This window comes from Clupea harengus, chromosome 17 (assembly GCF_900700415.2).
Source record: "Clupea harengus chromosome 17, Ch_v2.0.2, whole genome shotgun sequence".
Taxonomy (NCBI): domain Eukaryota; kingdom Metazoa; phylum Chordata; class Actinopteri; order Clupeiformes; family Clupeidae; genus Clupea; species Clupea harengus.
This window is the reverse complement of record NC_045168.1, coordinates 2,815,065-2,836,857: the sequence shown is the minus strand read 5'-3', so window position 1 is coordinate 2,836,857 and position 21,793 is coordinate 2,815,065. Positions and strand designations below refer to the sequence as shown.

The 21,793-nt window shown below is 45.9% G+C and overlaps 1 protein-coding gene across 1 annotated transcript in view; it reads left to right on the top strand.

Moving 5' to 3' along the window:
* The window catches only part of sema5a (sema domain, seven thrombospondin repeats (type 1 and type 1-like), transmembrane domain (TM) and short cytoplasmic domain, (semaphorin) 5A), a 114,660-nt gene that overhangs the window by 25,592 nt on the left and 67,275 nt on the right, over positions 1-21,793 (top strand). Inside the window, exons 2-4 of the mRNA XM_031583958.2 lie at positions 1,298-1,651; positions 9,158-9,257; positions 14,221-14,266. Of these exons, the coding sequence (XP_031439818.1) occupies positions 1,369-1,651; positions 9,158-9,257; positions 14,221-14,266 (429 nt within the window). The 5' untranslated portion in view covers positions 1,298-1,368. The remainder of the gene's footprint in view (positions 1-1,297; positions 1,652-9,157; positions 9,258-14,220; positions 14,267-21,793) is intronic.

The following is a 21,793-nucleotide window of genomic DNA, read 5'->3' as shown; positions in this document are numbered from 1 at the left end:
TTGCCTGAGCCGGCATATCATGTCCTGATGAGTTTGCCTTTAACGTGATTGGCATCAGCTTTGTCTTTCAGTGTGATAATGTGATAATGTTGGAAAGAGGGAGAGAGAGAGCATAGGAAAAAAAGACAAGTCCCAGCTTGTGCCCTGCTCCAGTGAGGGAGACATTTGCATTGACAGGGGGGGTGGACGGTAAAAGTTCTGTCCCCTCTCAGAGCTTGGCAGTCAAGGACAGCAGGTGCTTTACATTAGGGGGTCAGGAGTGTAGGAGTGAGCTTCATGTTATTCACAGGAAAGCCCTCAGTCACACATGTGAAGGACCCGCTCCACCCCGGGCTGGATGAATATGGAGTAAATCCCTACTGTACAGGGCCGCATGAATATGAAATATATCCACTCCAAACACACACTCACACACACGTACACACTCACACACGCACGTGTACACACACACAAACACATACACTCTCACACACACACACACACACACACACACACACACACACACACATGCATGCACACACACATGCGCACACATATATACACACTACAAACACATACAGAATCCCTGACTGAATTCCTCTTTTAACGGGCTGTTCATGATACGGGGCCCCTAAAGAAACGGACTCTCCCGGCGCGTCGGCACTGGTATGTCCAACACGGGCCGAGAGAGCAGATCCACTGCTGATTCATGGCACAGGGGGCAGAGGTCAGGGTTCAAGGGTCGCTCAGGGAATACAAGGACTCATGCAGCTGTCTCTACTCAAGCTGACTGAAGTTTCTCTCTCTCTCTCTCGCTCGCTATCCCTTCTCTCTGTCTCTTTCTCTCCGCGTAGCACTCCCGCTCTCTCATTCTCTCTCTCTATTTCTCTCTTGTTAAATTGATTTGGGTTTCTTTTGGGGGGATGCCATTATCTGTGCTTTTTGGGTGAAAAATGAAGTAATAAAAGAAAAAGTAAAATATATATTTCTTTCCCCCATCCCTCTCACTTTTCCTCCTTTTTTTCTTTATTTGCTTCTCTTTGTCTCTGTCCCCCACTCCCTTCTCTCTACTCTATCTCCCTTCTCCCTCTGGCCCTGTTCACACCTAGTAATTCACACTTAGCTCTCGCCTAGGCGTCTCAGGTGATCCGATCTCAAGCGGACAGCTCTAAGTACAGGTGTACAGTACATTGAGGACGCATTCAGATCCCATCACTCAGAACACATTTAGAGGTGGTCTAGGACGCAACAGCCACATCTTTCCAGCAGTGTGAATGTGCTGACTAACCTGCCCCCCCCCCCCTCTTCCCTCTCTCAGGTGTTGTTTGCAGATGCCCAGAGCCTGGCGCTGGGGCGTGTGGAGTAGTGAGCAGTGCCTGCCGGCTCCCCATGGCTCTCCCTGCGGCAGGAGCCCCCGTGGTCCCCGCGCCCACCCCAGCCTCAGCCTCAGCCTCAGCCTCATCCGCAGCCCCTTCCCCAGCCGCAGCTCTGCTCCCATCCCTGGCCCGCTTCCTGCCCCTCCTGCTGGGCATACAGCTGCTGCTGCTGCTCCCGCTGCCCACCCTGGGTGGCGCCGCCGTGGGCAGAGGGCTCAGAGCGCCCGCAGCCTTGGCCTCCGGAGCGCCAGACTCCCCCTGCCACAGAGCTGAACACCCGCTCATCTCACACACAGGTGAGGGGGATGACTGTGTGTGTTGGGATGTGTGGGTATGTATGTAGTGTGTGTGTGTGTGTGTGTGTGTTGAGGGGGCTCTGTATGTGTGTGTGTGAGGCATGTGTGTGTGTCTGTGTGTATTTGGTAGTTGAGGGGGTGTAATTGCATTTCTGTATTTTTGGCTTTGACTGCAGAGAGTGATAAAGTCTGTATGTGTGTGGGTTGAGCATGTGTGTGTGTGCGTGTGTGTGTGTGTGTGCTTTCTGTTTATGTGAGCATGTAAACTGTTTATACAATGCTCTGTGTCTCATTCTGTGCTTGTGTATATGCTTGCATGTGTGTGTATTTCCATCTTTCTGCTTTTGTGTGCGTGTCACCAAGTGCATTGTGTATGCAGTCTATGAACATGTTGGTGTGTGCATTTGTACTGCCTAGCTTGTGTGCATTTCAGTGTGTGTGTGTACCTGTGTGTGTGTGTGTGTGTGTGTGCGTGTGTGTGCACATGTGTGTGTGTGTGGTGTGTGTGTGTGTGTGTGTGTGTGTGTGTGTGTGGTGTGTGTGTGTGTGTGTGTGTGTGTGTGTGTGTGTGTGTGTGTGTGTGTGTGTGTGTGCATATTGCATGTGTGTGGTCACCCAGTTTCACCTCTAATGGTGCCCTTAAACCATAGCCTTCTCCAGCAGCACACAGAAGCGCTGGAGTTTAGTTCGACTTTCCCTCGCTGACTTGCCCTTAAGAGTGCTCCACATGTGCTATTAAAAACCCATGCCCTGAAAGCACAGACGGCAATCAGCGCACATTTCACAGCCAAACAACAAGAAGCCATTTAAGAAGTCGATTAAATGTAGGTAGCTAGGGCAGAGAGGGTGGGGGAGTGGATGGAGTGGACGGGGAGGGGCATATAGGCTGGTGGGGGTAGGGGGAGGGGGCGGAGGGCGGAGGAGATGTTGCCACTCCGGTGAGTAATTGAGCAGAAACACAAGGTCAGAGTCTCCCTCAGTGGGTCTCTCAGCTTCGGCACGAGGGCTGGCCCAGCAGGTCAGACTCTGCCTCTCTGCGAGGCTCCGGAGCGTGGTGATTGCTCCGAGTTGAGTAACCGCCCTTTTACATGATCCATTACCCTACACCACCTCCCCACCCCTCCCCTCTCCTCTCCTCTCCTCCCCTCCCCTCCTCCGCCGGCGACCTGGGTGGCAGCCGGACGCCACAGAGTCGGCCGAGCCTGACAGTTAGTGTTCCTCTAATGCTCCACTCCCTCCCCTCCACTCCCCTCCTGACCCATTAAGCTGGGGCCGGCCTGTGCATTGGCTTGGTGCTAATGAAGCAGCCGCTATAGGCTTAATGGAAGGCAAGTTCAGCACAGCTGTATGGGCTGTAATGAGATGCCCTCCACAGCAGCCTGTAACAAATCGACTTCCAAAGGCTTTACATTCGGAATAAGTAGCCTGAGGCGTACGTATACATATCTGTGTACTTAATGCACTTAAATTCCTCTCTTACTTACACAATATATCAGTAAAGTGTAGCCTGAAGCGTACGTGTACATAACTATGTACTTGATGTACTTAAAATCCTCTTTGAATTACACAATATATCAGTATAGTGTTTTTCTTATGTGAGCTAGTTCATATTGTTTCAAAGTGTATGTATTTACACTAAGGGATAGATAGAGCTATGTGAAATATGTGTACTCATATGGACTTACAATTGTATGGTGATTAATCTCTTAATTGCTCAACTTTCGTTTGGATATTGTACCCAAGGGCACTTCAAATAATGTAGGACTGGTCTTGTGAATATAAATAAATCTGACTTTTATTGTTTTTTAGTTCCTCCATATGGGGGATGGACTCCAGTGATCTCCTTGGAGGCAGCTGTAGGATCCCTGCTTGAAAAGCAAGGCAGCTGCCTTGTTGAACTGTCTAATAAGCATCCACATGGCCTTCATAGCACAGAGCTTCTCCTGCGCTTGTTAAATTTGCCTTGTGCTCCCAGTGTTTTTTTATGAGTGTAATTGTGTTTTCATGTGGGACCCAGACCATGTTGGATTTCAAAGCTGCCCTCTAAATAGCTACATACGGCATTACATTACCATATCAACTATGCTCTGGTCTGAATTCCCTCTGGGAAAAAAGCATCACACTGGGTCTAAGATCGCTGATGTAGATCAGGAATTAATTTTTTTCATCTCAGAACATGGCATCGTTTATCCTCAGAGCATGTTTATTCATTCATTTATTTATTTATTTTTAGCAAGATTGTTTTTTTTTACTTAACAACAAACACGGCGTGAGTCACTGGAATGCGTGTTTTAGCTTTGCCATACGGAGCGGAATCGGCTTCTTATCCTTTCTTCCCCGGCACTCCTCCCTGAAGTGGCGTGGTGACACATTTTTGCCTGCACCACATAATCCGTGTCTGTGCGGCATCAAAAGCCTGGACGGACACCAGCGATGGGCCGCGTTCTTTTGGGAGGACTATAAAGATGTTAAAAATACTCTCCTCCAGGCGAAAGCTGCTCTCACGACCGAGACCGCGCCGGGCTCGTATGATGGGTTTCGCCCTGTTAGGATGGCAGAGCCTGCCCGATTGTAGCAGTTGCAGCTCTTTGAAGCTCTCTTGAGGTGTTGTCTTTGTGTGTCTTGCTCCTGTCATGGTCAGTGTGGACTGACACTGGGCTTCTCTGGAGAGAGTGGTGCTCTCTTGCTGGGATTTGAACTGAAAGGGGTGGAGGTTGAATGTAAATAAGGTTTGGGCACCGTGGGAAATGTTAAGCTTTTTAAGACAACAGGTTTATCAACGATAGTTTTTACATATTTAGTCTGCAAAGGGTAGTCTGCCATTGCTGCAAGGCCTTACAGAGTGATAGAGGAGAGCTCATACATGTGTTTGCTGGAGTGGCTAACTCAGACCCAGTGGCTAACTCAGACTCAGTGGCTAACTCGGACCCAGTGGCTAACTCGGACCCAGTGGCTAACTCGGACCCAGGGGCTAACTCAGACCCAGTGGCTAACTCAGACCCAGTGGCTAACTCGGACCCAGATGTGGCCAATTTGTTGATGAAATCTCATTGTGTGTGAACGCAAGAATGTAGATCTGTCCTCTAGAAACAGCACTGGGTGTGGATGTCCCCCCAAAACACTCCCCCTCTCGAGCAAAACTGTGTGCTGTACTGTTCTCCACACTTCTCTCCTTCGTGACTGGGGAGTAACCATGGCGTAATAACTGGTGGCATCGAAGCAAATTGCCCCGTCACATGCCTGTCTGTGTCTGTGACTGTGACTGTGGCGACTGGAGACCGAGGCAGTTAAAGTGGCCTTCTGGGTTAAGTTTTTACGGCCCTTTAAATACACTGCAACATATACTCTAAAGTCTTGGTCATATTCTATTCCTGGGGAGCCTGAGTCTACCACACAGCATTCTAATGTGCACAGAGACATCAGTGTGTGGAGGCGCTGAGGAGGCGCTGAGGAGGCGCTGAGGAGGTGCTGAGGAGGCGCTGAGGAGGCCCTGTGGGGGTGCTGTGGAGGTGCTGAGGAGGCGCTGAGGAGACATTGAGGAGGTGCTGAGGAGGTGCTGAGGAGGCGCTGTGGAGGCGCTGAGGAGGTGCTGTGGAGGCGCTGAGGAGGTGCTGAGGAGGCGCTGAGGAGGCGCTGTGGAGGCGCTGAGGAGGTGCTGTGGAGGTGCTGAGGAGGTGCTGTGGAGACATTGAGGAGGTGCTGAGGAGGCGCTGAGGAGGCGCTGAGGAGACATTGAGGAGGTGCTGAGGAGGCGCTGAGGAGACATTGAGGAGGTGCTGAGGAGGCGCTGAGGAGGCGCTGAGGAGACATTGAGGAGGTGCTGAGGAGGCGCTGAGGAGACATTGAGGAGGTGCTGAGGAGACATTGAGGAGGTGCTGAGGAGGCGCTGAGGAGGCGCTGAGGAGACATTGAGGAGGTGCTGAGGAGGCGCTGAGGAGGCGCTGAGGAGACATTGAGGAGGTGCTGAGGAGGTGCTGTGGAGGTGCTGTGGAGGTGCTGTGGAGGCGCTGAGGAGGCGCTGAGGAGGTGCTGTGGAGGTGCTGTGGAGGCCCTGTGGAGGTGCTGTGGAGGCGCTGTGGAGGCGCTGAGGAGACATTGAGGAGGTGCTGAGGAGGTGCTATGGAGGTGCTGTGGAGGTGCTGTGGAGGTGCTGAGGAGGTGCTGTGGAGGCACTGTGGTCTCTCTGTGTCGTTTATAAAATACTCGACATCACCCTGATCAGATCTGGCTTTCTTTAGCATTTTTATACTATATGTCTGAAAATGGGAATAAAGGAGCTTTAGATCATGTTTGTTTATTTCCACCCTATATGTTTTCTTTGAACACAAATCCCGAGAGGAACTGGAATGTTTTATAGCACGCTTATTTTGTGGCGTGGCGCTGGTTTGTTTCTCATAACTTACAACCTGCTTTCGCCCATCCTTACGCTATAATTTTGGTCACATAGCTCAAAGTAGCCTGGAATGGCAAACAAGAGAGGCATACAAGGCAGGTGTTTTTATTTCAACTTCAGGGTAAAGTCCTCTGTCCCAGTTTTAACCAACCTTGATGTCCTTGATGGGTCTAAATTACTTCCATGTTGATGTAAATCCTTGGAAAATCCTTGTTCCACCTTGTGCTTGACAGTTTAATTTATTTCTACTTGGATTGAGGCTTTACCTTTTGAAACACTAGCTGACTTTTCTCCCATACTCCAGTTTGGCCAAAAAGATCACTTCCTATTCTGTACCCTAAAAAGAGCTCATTGTGTTAGCCGCATTTGAGAAAGAAATAACTGCTGTAGAAACAAACCAGGAGTGAAGGATGGCGGTGTAAATACTCTATTTCAGGAGACAGGGCTCTGTGTTCTCAGACTTGGACTGTACCCACAGCAAACCTGACAGCCTTGGCTTGATGTGTCGTGCCCAAAGTGCCTGAGCAGTCCTCTCTCATCAGTGTGCCCCCTCCCCCCCACCCCCACCCCACCCCGGGTACACTCAGAAATAAATCACTTTGCATCGGGGCAGGATTACAAGTGTGGGTGAGCATGACAGGGGAGCAGCACTGGCTCAGGACGAGAGGAAGGGGTGGTGGATTCCACTGTGCCAAACATTCTGATTCTGTGTTCTGCTTTCCCCCTGGGTCTCATCTGTAATTTAGAGCATCGGATTTGCTAAGTGGAGTTAATCATCAGGTAATGTACCCCCTCCCACCTACAGTCCCCCCTCCCCTCCCCTCCCCTCCCCTCCCCTCCTCGACGAACACCCACCTCCCCACCCTACCGACCACCAGAGAAGCCTTTTAAGTCTTGCCATAAGCCATAAGCATTCGCATCTCAGCATATCCCCTGTCTGTCAGCCTGTCTGTGTGTGTGTGTGTTAGGGCTCTATGTGCTCCAACAAGCCCTATGGAAACTTAGCTTTGTTCTTATGAATAGTATTGCGTCCTTTCCACCTCAGATATCAAAAAGGGGGGAAAAAACCAAGACAATAAATCCCCCAAGACCCTCTGCCTTCACGGCAAACTAGCTTGTGCTCTTCCAGAAAGCAGGGTCTGTCCCAGGGGGAACGTGAAGATTTACGAGGGAGAGGTTCAGTAACTAAAGCTGCATGTCTGTATGAGAATTACTGCTCTGCTTCAATGCTCGCCATGTTTTTCTCAGTGTGATAAAAAATAACAACAACCCCATTATAGGTATTTAAAACCACATTCAACCCCCCCCCCCCCCCCCACCACCTACCCATCCACAAGGAATTAGACCGAGCAGTTTTCAATGGATAGGAACACAAACTTTGAAATGAGCTGGAATTAATTATATGACCCCTAATGAAAATGTATCTGCTGGTCTGTTTTGTTTCTGCCGTGTGCACATTGTAAATGAGCAGCCAAAAGAGATGAGAAGGGAAGAAATAATGAGAGTGTGAGTGAGGGGGAAAAAAGAAGAGCGAAAGAAGAGGACCAGAAAGGAAGAGCAAAGAGAAGAGGTAAAGAGATGAAACAGAGAGAAGAGCAAAGAGAAGAGCAAAGAGAAGAGGTAAAGAGGAGAGCCAAAGAGAAGAGCAAAGAGAAGAGGCAAAGAGAAGAGCAAAGAGAAGAGGCAAAGAGAAGAGCCAAAGAGAAGAGCCAAAGAGAAGAGCCAAAGAGAAGAGGCAGAATGTAACTGACTAAGACATAGGTGTCAATGACATTCATACATATTTACAGATAGTTTTAGGCCCTACAGTCATCTTAAGATCACTCTCTTCTTAAGTTTTCAGAGGTGTGACCTCACCAATACGGGATCCACTAGAAAGCGGGTGATGGGGCATATTTACCCACATGTGAAGCCCTTTGTGTGGTTGCTGTTATTGCAGGCAGCAAGTCCTCTGTTGTGAGATGGGAGAAAAGTCCTCTGTTGAATCACCATTTGTCCCTCCACCTGTCAGACTTTGGAAATGTGGGTGTCCATTCTGTAGATTTGATCATTTTCAGAGTTCATTACGCCTTACAACATCTATGCGGTATGAGCGTCCCCCTATGTATAATTAGGGTATATACTTCAGTGTCAGTATATCAGTGTGTGTATCTCTCCTTAAAACAGAGTGCAATCTCAGTGCGTACATTTTTGACAAAGGCTTAGTAGAAGTTGTGTGGGAGTTGAACTTTAGATAAAGCTTTAGAGATAGTCGTGTCTTAGCCGTCTCAAATCCTCACCTTCAGCCATGCCTCCTACTCACCCAGCGCTGAACTCCATCATAAGTTACACGCACTATATCGCATAGCTCAGAGACAAAGGCTAATTCAGACGTGACCTTAATGAAATTTCATAGATGTTTGCCAGCCATACATCTGTAAACCAATACGTTTAGACAAGACGGGCCCCTCAAAAGGAGGATATTGAGTGAGTGAGCGAGTGAGCGAGCGATAGAGTGACGCTGTAGTGTCTACCTCATCAGCTATTGGGTTACACAGCGGCAGGTAGGTAGACAGTCAGACGTCTTCCCTCCACATCCTTGGGATCTTTCATGGCGTGGCCGGGGGTTAATGTGAATGGCGCCAAAGTGACAGTGTTTTAGGGGAGCTATCTTGAGCTGTCTCACTTTTGACACATCGTGCTCTGTTTGTCTCCCAGGGGGGTGGAGTGGTGTGTAGATGCCTGCATGTCAGTGTGTGTGTGTGTGTGTGTGTGTGTGTGTGTGTGTGTGTGTGTGTGTGTGTGTGTGTGTGTGGTGTGTGTGTGTGTGTGTGTGTGTGTGTGTTTATGAAAGTCTGTCCTCTGTGCATGCGTGTTTGCGTCTGTGTGCTTGTGTAGCTGTCTATGTCTCTCTCTCTCTGTGTGTGTGTGTGAGAGAGAGAGAGAGAGAGAGAGAGAGAGAGAGTGTGTGTGTGTGTGTGTGTATGTGTGTATTGTAAAAGTGTGCCTGTGTATATGTGTGTGTGGGTGTGCCAGTGTGTATGTGTAGCTGTGTGTGTATATCTGTGAATGTCTGTCTGTGTAGGTGTGTGTATGTCAGTACTGAAGCCTGTTCCCTTTTTTCTGCTCCACAGACATTGAGCCGTGGATCCACAGGTTCTCCTCTAGGGGCACGGTGGATTACTCACAGCTGACCTTTGACCCCGGCCAGAACGAACTGATTGTCGGAGCAAGGTAATGGAGTCGCTCTGTAAACCAAAATTTCATTTTGGGATATCAGCTTCCTCACATTTCCAGCTGTTTTGATATGAGTGTGTGTGTGTGTGTGTGTGTGTGTGTGTGTGTGTGTGTGTGTGTGCGTGTGTGCGTGTGTGCGTGCGTGCGTCTGTGCGTGCGTGTGTGTGTGTGTTTGTGTGCATGATTGTGGGTCTTTGTCTTTACTTTTTCCAAATGAACCATATCTGATGCATTTTGCAGACTTGATTACTCTGTACCTTTCCCATAATAGAGTACAGTCAAGAAGACTTTCAGTTAATAGAGGTTACACATTAATAACAATGTCTGGTGACAGTCTGTGTCTATCAGAACTATCATTATCTCTGGGGTCACATTGGGGGAGATTGAAGCAGTTTGTTAGGAATCGAGAAGCCTGTTAACACGGCTCAACAGCCGGAAGATGAGATCAGGAAGATCTGGGCGTATTTGCATTCGCTGATTAATTAATTAGCGTAGATGATTTCCGCGTGGACTCCAACTCCGACACGACGCTGGACAGTTTTGTCCAAAGCAATCTCATCCCGTGCATCAGCGCTCACCCTCTGACAGCCTAGCACATCTCAGAGCAATTACGCCGTGACATTTGGTAAGGCGCTCGGATGATTAAGACCAAGACGCTCCCTTTCTCTCACAGTGCTTTCTCATCTCGTCTGGACTTGAAGAAACCGCAGAACAGCTCTGCTCCTTTCTCCGAGACAGAGACAAAGACAGAAGTTGTCTGTATTTCTGGAGCCTCAGGTGTTGTTTAACTGTTTGAAGTTTGTCTGGCAGCCCAGGTCATGTTTGCGCATGTAAGATCCGAGCCAGTCAGGGCTGCAGCTGTAACTTTATTGTCTTGTTTTGTTTTTTTAATAGAAGAGGTACAGCTGAATACCCAGTATTGATCCCCTCACATCTTGGACAGAGAACCTTGTTCCTGCCTGGTTCTGTAGATGGTGCTCATTGTCTGTGCCACTTGTGTTTCTATGGTTTAAATTCAGGAACACCTGCATGCTCCCTCCGACAAACGCATTAACAGTCCTCCTTTTTTTAATACATTTCCATGCCTAGACTTTTATCCTGAGTAACTTAAAGTACTGGTAAGGTATACATTTTATTACTGTGTGCTCCCTGTAATCCTAAGGGTAGACATGCTAGATCATGTTCTTGTTCCTTTTATCTGTAATGGCTCGCTGTGGATAGACAGCACTCCAGAGTGGCCAGGAGACAGACATTTGTAAAGTGCTCAGACATGCAGGAGGAGGTAGAGGGTTTGCTAATGTGCTCTGGATTGAGAGCAGGTTAGTGAAAGACCTGTTGAATCTGATGGAAGTGGATGGCACAGCGATTGGAAGTGTTGAAGGAAATGTAATCAAGTATTTTTTTTTTTTTAAGATTTGTTTTGGGGATTTTCGCCTTTAATCGATAGGACAGTGAAGGTTTGCGACAGGAAATGAGATGGAGAGAAGAGGTGGGGAGTGGGATCGGGAAATGACAGCGGGTTGGATTCGAACCCGTGTCCCTGTGGGCGTTCAAGCCCGTATATGGTCGGGGCTACTGCTTGCGCCACAGTGCCCCCCTAATCAAGTATTTTTAATCAAGTATTTTTTCTTTGCTTTTGCCTCTCAAGTGTTGTGCAATTACAATAATAAGTTCAATGGGGAAAACATGCATTATAGCACAATCAGTTATAATCTCCTATTTTAAAGACTTTTTTAGCCTGGAATGTCAATGTAGATGACTGGAACATTTAAGATCCAGCTGCCCAGTCCTGTTGGCACAGGATTAGTATTATCATGCTCTTGATACAACTAACCAATCACATGAAGACTGAGGTCATGCCACCCATGAGTGAAGTCAGGTGTACTCTGGTCCGGTTGAAATATAAACATGCTCATACTCAGCACAGTCTCTTTGAGGAAGAGATGCTCCAGGATAAGTAGAGTGAGACGTCTGCCTGGTCAGGGAGAAGGGCAGTGACCTGTCCTGCCTGGTTGGTCTTCTCCGGAGCGGAAGGGTTTCTCTCCAGCAGTCTCTTGCTCCATACCCCTCCACCCTGTTTTTCTTTCTATTTCCTTGCATCTCTCGCATGTTTCTCTCTCTATCTCTCTCTTAGTTTCAGTTTTTCAGTTCAGCTGTTATTCCATGGGCTCGTTTCTATTTAGTTTTAGTTTATTATAGTTTCAGTTTTAGTGTCAGTGATTTTAGGTAAGAACAAAAGTTGTCAGTATCAATGTGGTGTGAAAAATAATCTGCTTAACATTTTAAAACTAAATTCAGGTAATACATTGGATTCAGTCTGAAAGCCTGTTAAAGATGCAGTCTACAATTCGGTTTTGCAAAAGGTTGTTGATATTTGAGTTCAACAGCCAATCAAATTACACCCCTCCCTTTCATGGTCCTGAAGCACCATGCTGATTGGCTGGGATTGTTTATGGCTTGGTGTGAGCCACTATGTTTGTTTCCCATTGACTGTGCACGAACACCAGAGGTGTTTTTTTTAGTGCAACCACTGAATACACATTTGAGGAATAAAGACTGTGAGGAGCAATTGGGTAAATTTGACAAAAAGACTGCACTTTCAAAAAGCCTACACATAAAAGGCAAGAATAAGATTAAGTATTTCAACCATTTACTTCAGCAATCAATATGGTATGGGACAGTGTGACGAAGACTGCACCACGAAACAAGCTACGTTTGAAAAGAAATCAGTTGATTTGAACATCCTCTTATTATATAACTTAGCCAACTTTATGTTAGTTTAATGGACTGCTCCAGCCAAAGCATGATTTGGCTCCCATTTTGCCATTTGATTTGCCATTTATAAACTTTTTCTTTCCATTCTATTTTTATCACTCAGATGCCAGCTAGCTAACTTGCTAACACTGAACGCATTGATGGAGGGTTGGCATCCATGGATTTTAAATGCATTTTCAAAGAAAGAATAAATGTTGATCAGATAAAGAGTCCTACTGAAGCAAATGTGTGTCTTGGTCGCTAGCTCATTATATGCACCAACAGAAATCCAACCCTAGTTTTACATGCTCTTGTTAAAAGAATGAAACTCTACGCCTACGTTGTGTCAGACTCCCCTTCAAAATCCTCTCTGTATCGAAGTGTTCATGAACACTCATTAGAGGCCATGTCTCTGTCATAATGTTTCTCAGGTATGTCTCTAAACGTCTCAAGCAGCTGAATGACCTTTCCGCCAAAGCAGTCGAGACAGGCATCGTCAGTAGAAATGTAATTATATTGTGAATGTCTGAGTACATGTCCACTGTCTGTCTAAGGATGGTGCTCAGGTCAGAATCAGTTCCCTGCTGCATTCTGGTGCGACAGCTACAGCTATCGAGTTCCAACTTGATAATTAGCCACAGATGCTGTTACCTGAATTTACCATGCATTCGTTTGTACTGCTTTCACTGTTAGTTCAAAATAGTCCCAGGACTCAGAGGAATCACACGCTTCCCCCCCCTGACATCTGGCTTCTTCACTCCACTTCTCTTTCTCTCCCCCCTAGCACTGATGCTTATCAAGGTCACTGAGTCAGAGCCCCTTTTTCCTTCTGAGAACCATCAACTCTCTGGCTGCAGTTTCTGCTGATGTTAGTCTACGTATTGTTCTCTCAACGTCTCTCACCCCCCTATTATTGTGACCACCATTGACTCCTGTGGATTTGGAACCCTCTAAGCTCTTTTCACACACACACACAAGAATGATATTTCAATAGCTGCAGATAACAGATGAATAGAGGAATGATGTATGAGTATATATTATTCGGCACGTCGCTGTCGTCACCCAGAAGCCCCTGAGCCCTTGACTGGATCCTTGCTTGGTTAATTGGAATATCGGTGTAATGAGAGTGCTGACCGGGCCCTCAAGGCTAAGCTCGTGGAGTCAGTCTTAAGGCACTGAAGCAGGCATTGGCTGGAGGCAAATGCAGGGAGTGAATGAGAGTTTAATTTCTATGGGCTGTGTAATCACTCAGCCAATTCCCAATCTTTTCACTGCTAATTATTTATGTTCTCTCCAGTTTGTCTTAGGCAAGGTTTAGGAATGCTTTTTCTTCCATTGTGAGTATTCACTCCAAGCTCGAGTTCGGTAACAGCAACAACAGACAACAGACAATTAATGGCTCTAGCCTTTAAAGGCTACCTGCAATAACAACGAAGAATATGCAAATAATGACAAAGAATTTGAATACAATTTGTAGCAGTCTTATTAAAAATCAATAAAGCTTAAAATAAAATGTGATATCATGTATCAGTAAAAAAAGTGAGAAAGCTGGCTTCAGTACTATTCACTGACCACATCTAACACTGATTTGTATGCTGGTCTGTTCTGCATTCAGTGTGGCTTCAAACCACTTTCCCCTACAGCGATGTCTAATGCCTTTTGATTAATTTTAAAAGCTAAATATTTTTTTAGGACCTCAGCCATAGGTCTCTCGCCTCTACTGTGGAGCCTGGAGTGCTTGTTCATTCAAAGGAAAGTTACACAGCCTGGTAGAGTATGGTCCCATTCACCCACTAGTGTTGCCTTGGGCCATCTATATCAATCATGTAAGAGGCTGCAGCCACTTTAGCTCCCTGTGGATTTGGATTCAGGAGTCCAAAACTGCTATGGCAGCGTTGACGTAAATGAGATTGACGTGGATTAAAGTGTGACAGCGAAGCAAGAGAAAGGAGACGCTCCAGTTGGCTAGTCTTTTATTGCTTTGTTTCCCTTGAGAGATGAATTTGGAGAGAGACAAGATAGAAAAACGCGACCCTGACACGATAAATGATAGAGCTCACCGCTTGATGCCCCGAGTCGAAACACCTCCTTACAGCCTAGAGCCTAACACTGTGTCCCTTTCAAAGTAAATGACTCCGTTTTTTTTCCCTCTCTCTCTCTCTCTCTCTCTCTCTCTCTCTCTCTCCGTGCTGTCTCTTTCTTTCAGAAATCATCTCTTCAGGCTTCGTTTGGAGGATCTCGCATTGATCCAGGTAGGTGGCAAAATCCAATCTTTCATTTTCCTAGAGTACAATGACTCACGCTCACTCAGCAGGTTGTTGCAGGATTTGACTACCAATCAGGTCAAAACTTCTACTACAACAGGCCAGACGTCGTTCCCGGGGATGGGGGTGTGGGAGACACAACTCCCCCCCCCCCCCCCCCCCCCACCAGCCTTCTCATGAGAGAGTGAGTAGACGTTGGTGGCCTCAGGCAAAGTGACAGAGGGGAAAGTGTTGTCCAAGTCAGTCAGGGGCAGCACGCGTGAAATTCCCCCGGGCCATGTTTGGCATTCTTGCGGCCTGAAAGCCCCCTACTGTGCCCCTGTGATTATTTGAATAATTCTTTTTTTCTTCTTTTCTCTCTTTTTTCGGCAGTGTTTACACCTTATTTTCTGCAAACAGACTCACTGACTACTGGGTTTCTTTTGTTTGGACTCGTGAGATATTTTGAGTGTGTGTGAATGTTCCATGCAGATGTGCAGAAGGCTCTTTTTTAAAAGCCATCATGGAGACTATGGTTGAGTGCTGTGCACGCTCCACTGGAAGAAAAGAAAAACCGCATCCTTTTTCCTTTTTCTTCAAGAAGCATCAGGCCCTACAGCCACAGCTTCTGAATGGCATCTAACAATGAAGGCTAATCTGAATAATAATACAAAAAATCATAATAATAATGCAGAAACCTCACAATGCTAAGGCAAAACACATCAGGCTGGAGTTTAATCTCCTTCAACCCCCCCCCCCCCCCTCCAGTTTTCATTTGATTGTAGTTCACCGTTTGGCTGTAATCACTTCTCCCGTGGCGAGAGGCTGGTGTGAATACGGCCTCCCTTTGGCGTGTTAAGCATCTTGTAACCCAGCGAGCAGCCATGCAAACATTGACACGTCGGGGGGATTTTATTTGGATTCCTTCCCGGGCGAAAATCAGCAGGCTCCTTTTGATGGTGCAGATGAAGCCAGACAGGGGGGTGTTTACATGCTTAAAGAGCGCGGGGGCTGTGGGAGGAGGAGGGGGGGGTCGTGGTGTGTGTGTTCATGAAGAGAGGGACCACCCCCCAACTCTACCCCACTCTAAGGAGAAAGCCACTGGCCGTCTGAGGGTTGCTGGCTTTTGTCTGTGTCTGGTAGGGAAAGGGAAAGATGGCGGCAGTACAGAGGTCGAGTAGGCCACTCTTTTCCAACCGTTCAACTTTTCTTCCTCATCCTCCACTTGTCATATTTTTTAATGCTGAATCTCTGGCGCTTACTTGGCTCCTGCAGAACCAGCCTCAGGCCACTGGGGGGGAAAAAAGACTTGTTTTAATCATCTTCATTTCAGAGGGGTTCACTGCCAATTTGTATTGACCCAAGGCCCTTTGGCTGGTGCTCATCTCACTGTATGTCAGTTGGGTGCTAATGGAGCAGTGGACTGAAGCCCCAAGGGAAAGGTCCGGAAAAAGCAGTCAGGATGGAGAAAATTTCGCATGCCTGTTTTCTTTTTCTGCTATTCTCACTAGGAGAGGAAATTGTTTACCTCCAGCTCAGGTAACTCTGTTTGTCATTGTTTGAAACCTCTTTTGTGTTTTTTATTTTACAAAGAAGTTCCACTGCACAGTGAGTGTTTTCATCTCCAATTAAACGCAAATCATCTGATCAAAGTGAGCGAGTGTTGTTTTATAAATGCGTACAGAGAGAGATCAAAGAACCCAGGTAAATGAAAGAATGAGGTTTTGTCTTTTATTCGACGTTGTGAGGAGCGCCTCCATCACTGGTGATAATGCTTCTGCAGTGCGTGGCTTTATAACACAACTACAGTACATCCCAGATAGAGCTCGACTGTGTAGCAACTCTGGTGTGTGTCTGGCCACTGCTTCAACCTTCTCCTCTGCACATACAAATAAACGTTCTTATTTACATAAAAAACATGTAGCCTCGCCTAGATTAAAAGTCAGTTTTGACAGAAAGCTACATCTTCGTACACGTTCCCCCAAAAAAGAACTGCTCTGATGGCTTTCTCCAGAGGGCTACAGGAAGGCAATGTCATTCCCTAAATTAAATATTAGATTACCTCTGCCAACAAGAAAACAACATTTTGTTTGAATGTCGGCGAGCTGGCGGGGGTATGCTGGCGGGGCGGAGTGTGGTATTTCAGATATAGAGTTCACCTTAGATCGATCACTGTGTAGCGCTGATCTCATAATCGAATGCCTCTCCCGTTCCATCATAAATGCCCTCTATTGGAAATAAAAGTTCAGATCAGCTGTAGTGGAGGCAGACCAGAGGGAAAGAGTGAGGAAGGTCTAAGGCCGGTGAGTAGAGAACAGGGCACTCTGCAGTATCCGAATTACAATCAGAATGAATTGAATTGAATTGAATTGAAAGCCTTTATTGTCATTGTGTTTACATACAACGACATTTGGAGAGCTGCTCCTGTTGGTGCCTGAGAGACAACATATATCAACAGAACAATACAATGAACTAAAAATATAAAGAGTACAACAAAGTGCAGTGGTATGGAGTATAAGTACTCCCCCTGAGATAAATTGCAAATAAATAAAGTAACATTTTTGTGTCATACACATGAATAAGGTGACTGAGATAAGCATAGGCATAAGGTGAGAATGGCCAGGTATGTTCACATCTACAAGGAATGTATCACCTGTCTCACATACATATAGACCATAAACATTAAACAGACAACATACTGATAGACCAATATACCGATAATGAAAATGCAAACAGTAGAAAAAATAAAAGCCTAACCCTAGACTGATCTTTGACTTTAGAATAAGGGATCATATTCCTAGACATCCCAAGTTACAGACCTGGCTTTAGTTACAGTACCAATTAGCCCTGAAATCCTATTAGACAGCATTAAAATACACAATATATGGAAATGAATAACGTTGGCAGAGGAGAGTGCCTGACTGTCCAACTCATGACCAAGTGTCACTGTCAAGCTTGGCTACGATCCTGCAAAGGGGGCTAAATTGGGATGGGGCCAACTCTATACCTCTTCCCCCACTTAGCCCAGGGTTCACCAAATTAGCAGGCAGCTGTCGTGGCCACCTGATGTCCTCTTCCTGGTCGTGACCTTTGACCCCACAGGAGAGCACTGAACAGGAAGTGGGCCGACCTCACCTGCTAGTGTTCCTCAGAGCAGCGGAAAGGGGCAGAAGTAGAAGTACAGTAGTAGACTACTAGAGTAGTCCGTGAGCATACTGAGAGGGTCAGCTTCACCATTCGGATACGGACACTGTGGAGCCGTTGTTGTCCTGTAAAGGTCTGTGTCACACATACACACAAATACACTCATCTCTGTGATCCAGCCCCTCCATACACACACACACACACACACACACACACACATGAATACACACAGGCACACTTTCACACACATACACATACCATACACACACATACACATACACATACACATACACATACACATACACATACAGACTCACTCACACACACACAAACATGTACACACAGGCACACTTTCACACATGCATCCCCACATGCACATATACACACACATATACACACACTCACACACACACCACACACACAGGCACACTTTCACAAAGACGTACACATATACACACACAAACACACACAGACTTGCACAAAGATGTACACACACGCACACAGAAACCCAGTCACTCACTCACACACACCCGGCTCCCCCGTCCTGATATGCTGCGCAGCATCTGTATGTGTGCATGCATTGATTTATTGCCTGAATGAATCTGCATTGTGTTGCCCTGACATTTTGTAACACCTGTGTGTAAATTGCTGCTCCTGCCTGTTACCACGCCAGGGAACCCCCCCGAACATCGTGTATGTCAAAATCCATTTTTACTGGCTGGCCAGACCGCGTCTCCACCAGACCGCATCTCCACCGCGATGGAATGACCGATTGTTTCATAGGCACGGCTTGATGAATGCAAACACCCTCTGACCACAAGACAAACACAGAGGGGTGCTGCGCGGCTCTTGACCTATGGTGGTCTGGGCTGCAGATAGCCTCTGGAGTTTCACAGCACCCTTAAGCCTGCTTCACACTGCCTGCACTGTGTGTGCCTGGAGGCTGCCTTGCGGTACTGCTGTGTCTCGTTTACTTGTGTGTGTGTATGTGTGTGTGTCTGTGTGTATGTGTGTGTGTATTCATTGCCTACATTTCTGCTTCGAGACTGCTACTGCCAGCCCTATCTCTCTGCATTGAGTTTGCCTTTGATAATGGCCTATCTTTCTGCATTGAGTTTGGAGTAATGGCCGTCAATACACAGTCAGTTTGGTATTCATCCATCGTTGAGGAGTGGTCCGAAAAGTGAAGACCAGAAAATTGACCAGTTGTAACTAGGAATCAGTCAAGTGACTTTTGTTTCCCTCGTTCAGAGCAAGGGCGAGGAAACAGAGAGAGAGAGAGAGAGAGAGAGTGCAACGGAAAACTACTAACTTATCAATATAATGCAATTATAGCCTACATTGGGTTACTATATATTACACATGTAGCTTCCACTTTCCCCTTTCAACTGCTAAATGGTTAAAAAAATATAATATTTATATTTCTGTCATGTCTGTGACACACAGCCCAGACATCGAAACTGCAGTGAAAGGTGTCAGTTTATGTAATGTTGCTGGTGTGATGCCAATATGACAACTATTAAACCATCTTTTTACTGTCTATTTTTGCTGAGAACTGCTTTCCTCACGCTTACCTCGCATGTGAAAAATAAGCTCCATGTCGAAACTCTACATGACTCGCGGCTGTAGCGCTGTAGACATGCGTCTCACACAGACAGTGTGCATCCTCTATCCTGTTAACATGGCTGCCGAAATAAACATCAACAGGTAACTTATCCGCCATGCACAAGCAGGCAGTGTGAAATGGGCCTTATGCTAAATGCTCCCCCAGGTGTAGGCCGTGTGCTGACTCTAAGGCAGGTAAAGTGCGATGCTATCCATCCACCCATAGTTGTTGGACCAGCAGCTGCAAGCGGTTTGTGCTGAGTACTGTCCTCCTGCTTGCAGCTGCATGTCCTCCGCACAGGAGCTCTACCTGGGGCTCAGCTTTCACTATGCCTGACTCAGCACTTCTACTGAGAGGAGTTCCAGAACTCAAATGGAGGAGTTCTGATTCTAGAATCGGGATACAATGGCTGTGATTCTAGATTTTGGATGAAGTAGGTATGATCCTGGAGTTGGAAAAACTGGTACTGGTTTGTGGTTCTAGATGAAGGAGATCTAGTTCTGGATTACACTGTCCCCAGCCACAGCAGCCATCTTACTCCGCCCCCCTCCTTCCGGTTCTGCTCATGGCTAGATCCTTCATCGTGTCCCCCATGGGGAAAGTGGTTATCACAGTGATTTAAGCTCCTGTCTAGCAGGGTGCCCCTGTGGAGCAGTGTCCCAAAGGGCAGTTTGACGCTGCGCTTCATTTCTAATTCACAAAGCACCACTGCCTCTGGTTGTTTTGTTTGCACAGAAAAATGAATCTTTATCACAGTGGATGATGCTATCACAGCTCTCTACTCTGGAAGGAGACCATTCTGTTTGAAATGCTGTTGCACAGACTTAACCTTTCATTGTTGGGTTTGAGCTGACGATTCGATTCATGCCTTCAGCTGGTATGTGTGCTGAACTGAACTGAACTAATTTGATAATTATATGCATGTAGAATACTTTAAGCAATTTGCCTGAAGTGCTTTTACACAGTTAATAGTAGACACAGAGAATACACACATACCTACAATAAAAGAGAATGAAATAATTGCAAGCGTAACAGTGCAGAAAAGAGACCAAGCATTACGTTATGATGGTGTGAAGCATACACAATAAATCATGAAAAGCAAATAAGATTACAGCTCATTAAAAAGAGTCATCAGAAAAACTAAAACAAAGTCTAAATAAACAACACGAAGAGTATAATGTATTCCTTATGAAATGTATTACATTACAGTACCTTCACACTGGCATGTTGTAATTCTTCTTTTTTTCCATTGCAGAGCAGCCACATCTTCTAGCAACTGTGTTCATTTTAACAGCAATTTTAAATTTTGTCTTTTAGTTGACAATACAACTGAATTTTAGTCACATTGAGTTCTTTAAAACACTCTTAATTTAAGTCTGGCTTTTGTCAACAAAACAACATAACAAAATCAACAAAAAATCAGTCTAGTAATTTTTGTCTACTTTAAGTCATACACCTTTTTCGATAAAAAATGCAGTAAATGTGTTGAATGTCTAGTGTCCTAAAACACACTATTGGCAAAAACACATTATTTATTTTCTAAAACCAAAACACATTAGCTATCAAATAAATAAAAGGTGTCTTGCCCCATATGATTACATTGTGTAGCCGTTTTGGTTGCTGGTTATAGCATTATAACTCAATACTGGACCAATTTTGATAGTTTTGTCCTTTTGTACCTGAAAAAGAGGGCCCAGAAAAAGCCTGATCTGAAAAAGGGCCCAGGTTTCTATTTAACACTTAGTTGTTACACACAACTTTCATGTATCAATTCAATTTGAATCTTTTATAAACTGGTGATTAAGCACTTTAAAAGCTTTTCATTGTAGTGAGATTAAATTTTTTTGTCGTCAAAAGTGGTGGGGTCGAAAGTGGTGATCACAAAAAGTGGTGGGGACATCCCCAGCGTAACTGGCCCCTATGTCTTCAGATGCCCCCAGCATCTCCAGCGTAACTGGCCCCTATGTCTTCTTTTCTCTCATCATTCTGTCTTCATTAGTCCAAATCTAACTTGTCCAAATCTAACTTGTCCAAATCTAACTTGTCCAAATCTAACTTGTCCAAATCTAATGGTGAGTTGTGAAGCTCTGGTGGTGTAACATAGCTAGGTAAGATAACTTAGCTAGTCAGTTCAGCAGCCACTGACTGCCTAAACTCATCCTAATCTCAGGAGGGAAGGGAAGGTATGAACAAGGAACCAATAGCACGCAGGCTCAGGTCATATTCACACTGGGGACCATGATTTAGAGAAAAATGCAGGCTAATTTACTTAAGGTTTAGTCTTTGTTTAGTCATAAGATTTATGTATGTCTCATCAGCATAACGTTTTAGTCAAGGGGAAAAGGTTTGTTGACGGAAAAATCTTTCATCAACATTTTCGTTGACAGATTTAACACTGCCTAGCAGTGGCTTCATTTTTAATCCGGAAAACACAAAGGTTCTTTCTGAGAACCCAAATACCACCTGTGTGCCCTATTCCATTAGTTTATCTCCTCCAATTATGTACTGTCAGCGCAATAATTACTCTTGCTAATCAGCCGCTAACAGAACACTTGCACTAATTCTCGATAATTCAATTGCGTCAAACAACTTGGCCATTTAAAATGCATGAAATAAAGTGCATCAGAAGAGCCCACTCCTTGAAATAGACTCAATAAATCTGACAGGTTAATTTAGGAGGGGAAATGATCGGCTCTGGACTGTATTTATGTGTGCTCAGTGCAGTTTGTGAATAACTATTGAAAAGTCAGGCAAGCACACTTTATTTCCATTTCCATTCTTAATAC